The sequence below is a fragment of the Myxocyprinus asiaticus genome, chromosome 23, assembly GCF_019703515.2.
Source record: "Myxocyprinus asiaticus isolate MX2 ecotype Aquarium Trade chromosome 23, UBuf_Myxa_2, whole genome shotgun sequence".
Taxonomy (NCBI): domain Eukaryota; kingdom Metazoa; phylum Chordata; class Actinopteri; order Cypriniformes; family Catostomidae; genus Myxocyprinus; species Myxocyprinus asiaticus.
The window spans coordinates 7,826,419-7,836,121 of record NC_059366.1 but is presented as its reverse complement, the minus strand read 5'-3'; the positions used below and the strand labels follow the sequence as shown (position 1 = coordinate 7,836,121).

The 9,703-nt window shown below is 36.3% G+C and overlaps 1 protein-coding gene across 1 annotated transcript in view; it reads right to left on the bottom strand.

Moving 5' to 3' along the window:
* Positions 1-1,314: 1,314 nt before the first annotated feature.
* LOC127413922 (cAMP and cAMP-inhibited cGMP 3',5'-cyclic phosphodiesterase 10A-like) overlaps positions 1,315-9,703 on the bottom strand; it is a 146,271-nt gene continuing 137,882 nt past the window's right edge. Inside the window, 3 exon segments of the mRNA XM_051651493.1 lie at positions 1,315-2,724; positions 2,727-2,833; positions 8,902-8,990. Of these exon segments, the coding sequence (XP_051507453.1) occupies positions 2,591-2,724; positions 2,727-2,833; positions 8,902-8,990 (330 nt within the window). The 3' untranslated portion in view covers positions 1,315-2,590.

Genomic DNA, 9,703 nt, shown 5'->3' with positions numbered 1-9,703 from the left:
TCAGAGCGGGGTGAGCAGGACCAGTTATATTTGTACACAAAAATTAGAATGCAACACTTTCCACATAAGACATTTTTTAAACAGACATCTAGGAGATGTACATGTGCTATCTGGGTGATAAATTACGCAATTATATCAATCATGTTCATTTGGAAAATCAAGCACTTTTCAAGATTTATTTAAAGATTCGGAAAACGGAAAACATACTGTATGTTTTTCTCTGGTGTCACTACTTTAAGTGCCCCGGCAGCTACGTTGGCCTGTTTTTATAATTTCTACAAATTCCATAGACATATATTAGAAAAGGGCAAAAGTTTTTCTGAAAATATATATGTCAGATGGGAACAGTTTCTAAGACAGGATTGGTTAGTAAAGTTTTTAATGCGAGGCTTAGTGAAAGGTCATTTGTTTGCCACATAACGGTAATTTTAGTAGGCAGTGTTTTTTTTTTTTTTTTTTTAACATGATACTTACACATGTATCACGGGACATGAATCAATAGTATTTGTCATATTTTTTCCCCAACATGTTCAGTCATTTATCTTTTGCTTAATACTGTATCAGCTAACAGACTAGGATAGTGATGCGCTGGGAACTGTAAGGTTGAAGGTGATTTGTCGTGCCTACAATAATAAAAATGATCTTTTGAGAAAAATAATTATCAAGCACAAATGTTTTCATAATATCCAACCTGGTCTCATAGACTCATGTCACTATACCTATTGTGTGGCTATGTATTGTGTCAGTTTCCTGGTGAAATGAACACTAGAGGCGCTACAACGACGATGACTTTTATTCCCTAGTACACAAATCATGAGTAAAACGGCAGATTATCACTTCATAAACATATACTTTTCACCCTGTTCCTCACACAATGCTATCCAATGACATCTACACACTTTTACTATAGCGCATGACTTGTAAGGCAATACATTTTTAAGTTTGCATTAAATGATCAACCACACTTACAAGCTTGTTTGAGGGTGATCAAATTGCGCAGTAGCTCAACTGATAGAGCGTTGCAGTTGTGATGCAAAGGACCGGGATATGAGTCCTGAAGAGTACGTGAGTCGACACATGAGCTGAAAGTGTCATAGAAGCACCACAAAATGGCATGGTTGCTTCAAAATGCGTTTTTTATGTCACATTTGCATTTATTGACACTGTGGGTTAGGTTTAGGTTTAAGGTTTAGGATAGGGAAGTCAGTTTTATTGATTTCAAACTTGAAAGAGCATTAACCTTAAAAACCTCATCTGTTTGGGAGAAAATTTTACTCGCTTTTAGCGCCACACAGTGGACATTTCACCTTATAACTGCTGTTAAACATGCAAGGAACCATGTCATATTATTTTGCAAAAATGTTGCCAGTCACTTAATTTTCATGAGATCAGTCTAATAATATCTGTTGATATTTTTCATCTCTATCATCACATTTGCATAATCAAGTCATCACATTTATTTTTATACATTTTGGAGAACCTTGCTGGTATTTAGGCACTGGACCACATTAACAATTATTCATTACAGTGTTTCAGTTTTCAATGATGTATGTATGTATGCACACTGATTTTTTTTTTCCTAACAATAATGATTTAAAGGGGTTATATCATTTTCTTATAATTACATTTTTTCCCTGAATTTTTTGCATTTTTTCACTTTTAATGTTAGTAAGGTCTTTTTGTATCATGAATTAATTTTTCATGACTATTTACCACCCTCTGAATCCTAGAATTAAACAGACTGTATTTTTTTGTTTTTGTTTTGCTGCTGTGCCTTTAAGACTTTTATGTTTAATTAAGAATAATCGTATCACAGTTTTCATAGTGTACCAAGCTCTTCTATATCAAAAGATCAAGGGAAATTGAATTCCTTATGATATGACCCCTTTAACCTGTTTCTTCAACTCTTGACATTACTGACATTAAAGCTGATCTTCATATCAGGATGGAAGTATCTGCAGATTTCGCCGAAAGCGCTGTGACTTTTGTGTGACTCAAGTCCGGTTCAGAGCTATCTAACTTACGGCATCACAGGAGCTTTATGCTTTGGAAAGATGTGTTGCGGGGGACTTTTGTTTTCAGCTCCACAAAGAATAGGCTGTATTTCTTCATTCAAGTACTGCAAAACATTTTTGCTCAAAGTATAAAAGAAAACATCCATCGGACCACCAGAGCAGTGGGTTTACTGTGCCACATGCACTTTAAGTTTGACTAAACATTCCTTGTGTCTCTCTTAAAAAATAAAACCACTCAAGTAGCTTTGCGTACAACTTTTTGACCACAGCAGGAGAGAAAGTACCATTTTAAACTAGTAGAACCGTCTTCTGGTAACGAGTCATTAAATCATAACTCAGGTTCATATTGTAAGGCCTCTTCAATTGTAAGACCACAAAATAAACTGATCAAAATGAAAAGTAATCACCTAAAATATTCAAAAACGACTTCCTAAGGAAAAGAACTGACAATAATGATGTCCATTCTGCCGAAAGGTTCCCTCACAGAGCTCTCTTGAGTCCCAGCCAACACTGAGGGAGCTCTGATGTAATCAGTGTACGCCTCTATCACCCAATGAGGTAACATTATGTTTAGTTTATTTTCTGAATATATCCTTTCCTGCCTGCCGTCTTTGCTTCCCCCTGTCTCTGCAGGATGTGGGACTGTCCACAGGAAGTCCGGTGTCTCTGGCAGGGTGCGGGTGCTGCTGTGGAATCGGTGCTAATCCACCTTGACTGGTCCACTGTCTGATGTCTCACTCGGTTCAGCCCCCTCGGTGGACGCCCACATCGAGACGTCCTCTCCTCGCACAATTCGTTCCCATTGGCTCAGGTTTTCCCTGCAAACACACAGTCACAACTGTCAGTTTTACAACAACCGGTAATGCAAAAAAATTGCCAGTGTTTGTCAAACTTCATCTTTCGGTTTCATTTTTGGTGGATGTACAGTATGAAGTTAGTTACCCTCAATTTCACACAGGTGTCCCAGCAGAGAAACCACAGGTGTAGTTAATCACATTAACACATGGACATGTTCCACTAACGTTTGACAAATGAAATGTGTCAAAATACCTCAACAATGTATTGTTTAATCATTGAAAACCAAAAAGTACATTTTGTTTTGTGTACATGCAAATGTTTTGCTTGAAAAGTGTGCATGTGCTGTCTTTCTTTCTTTCTGCACATTTCTTTAATGAATGCCACATGCTTTGATATATTGTTGTTTAATGCAATGAGATCCACATTTTTTTTTTAAGTTAAATTTCTATATAGCCAGATACCTTGAAGTCTGAGCTAAAAAATCTATTGAACATTTTCACCATACTAGCCAAGGAAAAAAACACACATTGACCTTTTGTGGCAACTGAATGTGGTAAGTTCTCCCAGTGGAACCTGCCCTTAAACCAGTAGAATCGGTTTCATTCATCCATTGTTTGCATTAGGCCAACAAAAATGAAAAAGGTAGCATACAAAAAATAGCAAAACATAGTTTTGGCCAACAAATATTGTAATTAATAAACTGTAACATTTAAAACATGTGTGACAACCTGCCCTGATAAAAATGTGACTTAAAAATACCTTTGTCCTAAGAACACATTTAAACCTTTCGTTAAAATCTGTCTTCATTATATAGTTGAACCTTGCCAGTGTGCTTTGATTTTTTTTAACTTGATTACCCAAGAACTTTAACAAAAACAGGCATAGTGAAAATGTATTTCCCTATCTGTCACTCACTCGACATTGTTACTGACTTTCAATTAAGTGAATCTTTCAATTCATTACTTGGGTTACACATATTTCTAAATAATATTATTTATGATGAATATATTTAAAATATAAATTTTGTTCATATGTACATCTGTTTGCTTTTCTGTGACAGCTGAAAGGCATGTATAGACATAATATAGGCATTATTTAGAATTTATTGAGTGGAAAAACAAATGTGTATTTGAAGGTAACTTAAAAGTAAAGTAATCAGTAATGTGATTACTTTTTAATAACGTAATCAGTAAAGTAAACTGATAACAATTATAGAGAAGTAATTAGCAATCTGTAATGGATCACTTGACATATAGCCCTTGTGACAACTTTCCACTGTGACAACTAGCCCCCGCCTCCCCTTTGTTTGTGCATATCCTAAACTGACTACAGCTGCAACTGGCAGCTTTTTTTGATAAACAAATAATCTGTTGATTAATTTTTATATTAATCATATTAGAAAAAACTTTGTATAGTATATTTTCTGTGTTTCATTGAACGGCAAGTATATCTTGCCCAATGTGTTCCTTCAAACAACTTACAAACTGAACACAAATAAAAATATTTATGTATGAATTACATACAATATATGAATTACAGAATATACAGTACATACGGTAAATTGCACATTTATTTTCAAATGATCAAGAAAGTAGTTAGAACAGTTTAAATAATCAAATTCTGAATAATAATAAAGATAAACAAAACCACAAACTAAGTGTCTGAACATAGTTACATGATACTGTAATTTATTTTTCCTGTAAATGTAATGATAAATAATGAATTATTTGTGTTACATGTAGGATTTTGAATTAAATATGGGTAATTCAAAAGCTATATTTAAGTGAAAAAAAGTATTTAAAATGAGCTAAGATCATTTAAAATTAATCTAAAAAAATACAAAGGTATGAAAATACTTCCCATGAAGTACTGCGAATGCCTTAATGATCAAAAATGGCGGTACAATGTAAAACTACTGATTTATAGTCGATCATTAGATGTATAAAAACAATACATTTTGAGTATGTTGCAAAATAATTAGATGTATACAGTACAAAAATATAAGTAGTTTGAGAGTGTAGGGAGACTGACAGGAGGGTGGATCTCTCTTCAGGATTATGGGTAGTGTAGTTCTTCACCAGAAATTCAGCTATGAACAATTTTTTTTATATTGACAATTCAACAACAATAATAATAAAAAAAAGTTAAAATCACACTTGTGGCTTCTACTGATGCATATACCATTCCGTAACAACCTCAGAGCCCTTGGTAAGTCTGTGTTGAAAGGTTTATAGAAAATGAATGGGATTTATACTTCAGAATCCTGACTGTAGCGCTCTAGAGGAAATTACCCAGACAGGGGGAGAAAGTGTTCATTCTTAATTTGTCCTGGTTGTTTTTAGGTCTGTCCTTTTTGTTCCATTTATGCAACATGCAAGCCAATAAAAGAGGGTGAAAATTGTTGTCTGTTGGACTCTCCCTTTCATATAGCGGAGCTGAATGTCATTTTTTGGTCCATCTCCGATCTCACAATGGCCAGGGCTCTGGGGTGTCTGGGCCAACTGCCCACAGATTCCAGCTTGGAAACCCGGTGCTGACGCAGCGACATGGCATTTCAAATTGCGCCATCAACTGTGTTTGCATTCCCCATGGATCAAGGTCCCAGAGACTCACATATGTTTGAGCAGTTTAGTCACACAGACCATCAGATCATGTACAAACATCCGTGTCTCTACATTAGGGGCAAGTGGGGATAAGCCCCGGCAGAGGTGGTGCTGTTGTGCAAATTGCAAGGCATCATAATATTTCACATAATATATTTTCCGCAACTTAAACGTGTTTTATGTCCATCATAAAAGAAAAAAGTACATATTCTTTTGAGAACTTCTATTATTATTAAGGTATGTAGCGTAAAAGCTATTTAATCGTTCTCATTTGCTATGCGTGGGGCTAGCCCTTCATCCACCATGTTAATCAACGGAGATCTGGAAAACGTCATGCACGTGCAACGAGCATTCAACAATGGCTTGAGGGGCCAGTCTGCCTTTGCCCCGAGTCAATCAAAAGCTTCGATCATATTTATGTCAAGCTGTTGACATGAGCATCGGAAGTTACCGGGTGCAGAGTAGACCTGCGTAGTGAACTTCATTGGTAAGTTTTAAAAGCTAATTTTTTCTAATGTGCTGCTGGTTGGATTAGTTGGATTAGAAGTGTACCGTTCATCATTTCATTGAATTGTATGCCATTGCATTGAGGTGTTGTGTTGTTGATGCACTGGTTTGTATTAGATTTCAATGACTGCGTAATATTGGGAGTCTGTCGTTTTGATTAGTTTTGTTATGCTGTTCATTTGACGATTGATGACTTTCACATTTACTTGAGCTTTTTGACATGGATGAGCACGTCGTAGTGGTGTTTTGTGCTGAGATTAAATTATTAGGGATGTTTGTGTGGCATCATGTTCAGAGGTTGCCCAAAAAAATTTCTTTATTTGTCACTCTCTGTAAAATTTCTGTCATGATCAATTTTTATCAGTCATACTTGTTTTCATTTTATAAGTATTAGGGCATTGAGGGATGTTGCATCCATTATAATAACACATAAGTGACAGTAGATAGGCTTTTATGATAGATTTTTTGGCTCCCCTTGTTTGAGTCAGGTGAAACCAATGAGAACTAGTGTGAAACTTCCACCTGTCAATCAACCGCTGCGCTAAAATGAGGTTTTTAAACTTTGCCGGTTAAAGCGCATATACACATGCACAAGTTCACAGAACTTCATAGTCCCTGATGTGAACATAAAGTGTAACATGAGAAGCACATCTGTGACAGAATTTGTAATTATTTGTCAATGTTTCAAAGATCGGTCAAATAATTGATTGTTAAGTGATTGTTTGTGCCCCCACACTAAATAATGGCCCTTAGATGCCACTGTGTACAAAAGCTACATAAAAGATGCTTGTTTTGTTTTTTTTCTCTCCCAATTTGGAATGCCTAATTCCCAATGTGCTTTTTTTAAGTCCTCGTGGTCGCCTCAGTCCGTGTGGTGGAGGATGAATCCCAGTTGCCTTCACGTCTGAGACCGTCAAACCGCACATCTTATCACATGGCTTATTGAGCGCGTTGCCACGGAGACATAGCATGGCAACCACGCTCAACTCACCACACGCCCCACCGAGAACAAACCACATTATAGCGACCACAGGGAGGTTACCCCATGTGACTCTACCCTCCCTAGCAACCGGGCCAATTTGGTTGCTTAGGAGAACTGGCTGATAAAGGAAGCTTGTTATTGTGACCTGGGCAAAGCAGTGCGGTTAGCTCCAGTTTCTGACTGTGTTGAGGTTGGGCAAGAGAAGATTCATTGCATTGCATTGCATGCAAGAGCCTCCATAGAGTGAATATGTGGCTAAAATTTAATTATCTTCTTGCTGGTTCACAGTGGCAGTTATTCTGGCCAAGAACCGCCAACTTAGGTAGAAACCGTCTGTTTAAAATTAATAGACAATAAATTAAATTTTTTATCTTTTATTTTTTTATTCAAATTTATAATTTCTTAATTTTCAGCTTTAAAAATATTTTGATAAATTATTACTAAACAATTGTTTATATAAATGATTAATATTAAATAAAAATGAGGGCTGTCGATTTAAAGCATTAATTCAGTGAAAATTATATACAAAATAAAGTGTAAAAAATGCAATTAATCATGCCCTCAGGCCGTAAAAAGGAATGTTCCTACCATTGTAACAATCCAATCTTGAAGTACCACCTCCATGTTTTTACAAGTCCCAGTCAACAGGGGACAGTAATCGCAACTCCAGCTGTACCGCATCAAACCACACTTACTGACAGCACAAGATGTGGATACATTCTTGCGTTCAATCACAGCTGGATGGAGCGCAGCTGTGGATGCAGGCATCTCGAGATGTGTTTTTCACACTACGTTTAACTTGACACACTTTCCAAAAAACGCTCTTTATGATGAAACGCAACCAAAGTGAGACGCTCTAAAAGCGTCCGTCTGACGTGTACATAGACACATCCTTAGAAATGCCCTTTTAATAAGTCTGCCTTAACAGATTGATGAATTCAATTGCAAAATGGATTGCTGTGGACTGTAGGCCAGTGATAGACTGATGTTTAATAATATGGAAATACACAATATATTGTCGTCTAAAGCGACTTTTTGTATTGTCTAATCAATGCTTTACACATCTGCCACAATAATGTATTTGCATTTTAATTATTGGAATTATAATAGTTATTATATTTATTATAGTTATTCAAATATTATTACTTATAATTATTTAATCATTATAAATAGATTTTTTATTTAAGGGCCTTTCTCTTAAAATAATGATTATATGCAAATAATTGCGATTAATTAATCGGCTTATCATGTTATTAAGTCCATTTAAAATTTTTATCGTTTGACAGCCCTAAAAAAAACAAAAACAATATATAATACTAATGGTTATATTTGTACATGTATTAATTATTATTACACGACACTCTGGAATACTCAGTTCTGACTGGTCAATGGCACCATCTAGCGGTTTGATATTTCTCAGTAACAACTGCACAGAGAAATCAGTGTCAGACCGGTCATCCGGGTATTTGCGAGCCATCTTTCCAGATTCCCGGATCACTGTGCGATTACTACAAGTATGCTAATGAAATAATTTCAACTCAAATCAATATTTCATGCCCATTTATTAGTTTATTTGGCAAGTAGTCTTGTAATAAGATGCATAATGAGCAGTCAGACAGTAATTAATTACAAAATAATCACCAACAGAAATCTGATGCAAACAGGAGGTTGAATTCAGCTGTTCAGCTATTTCTTTTTCCTTCAATGCAGATCAATATTTAATGTCCATGTTTTTATTTATTTGGTTAGTAGCCATGTAAAAAGCAGAAAAATGTACAGTCAGCTGGTTGTTCACGTGAGGTGGTATGCGATACCCAGTGCTAATAAATATTGGCCTTTATCCTGTTTCAAATAAACTTGCTTGAATAAAAGTACTAAAGGCACAAAATTACTCCTTACTTAATGTATTCATTGACAGTGCATTATACCATAGCATAGGAACATTCATGCAGTCAAACATACTTGTCTTGTGTACTGAGTATTGTATGTGGCTGACCTGCAGGCAGTAAGTAGAGGACTGGAGGGAGGGAACAGCTCTGACAGGGTCATATAACAGGGAAGAGCCACCGCATTGTAAAACCCCACCTGAAAACATGAGTAAAACATAACTAAGGTACAACTAAATACAGAGAGACAACATAAGCTCTGATAAAAGTTTGCATACCCTTGGAGAATTGGTAATATATGTACCATTTTTAAAGAAAACATGAGTGAGCAGGCAAAACACATTTCTTTTATTTCTTATGGGATTTATATTCAACTGTAGGTTATAACAGAATGGCACAATCATAAAAAAAAACATGCCAACAAAGAAAAAAATGAAATGACCCCTGTTCAAAATTCTGCATACCCTTAGATCTTAATACTGTGTATTGCCCCCTTTAGCATCAATGACAGCGTGCAGTCTTTTGTAATAGTTGTCTATGAGGCCCCAAATTCTTGCAGGTGGTATAGCTGCCCATTCGTCTTGGCAAAATACCTCCAGGTCATGCAAAGTCTTTGGTCATCTTGCATGAACCGCACATTTGAGATCTCCCCAGAGTGGCTCGATGATATTAAGGTCAGGAGACTGTGATGGCCACTCCAGAACCTTCACCTTTTTCTGCTGTAACCACTGGAGGGTCAACTTGGCCTTGTGCTTAGGGTCATTGTCGTGCTGGAAATTCCAAGAGCGTCCCATGCGCAGCTTTCATGTAGAAGAAAGCAAATTGTCTGCCAGTATTTTCTGATAACATGCTGCATTCATCTTGCCATCAATTTTCACAAGATTCCCTGTGCCTTTAGAGCTCACACACCCC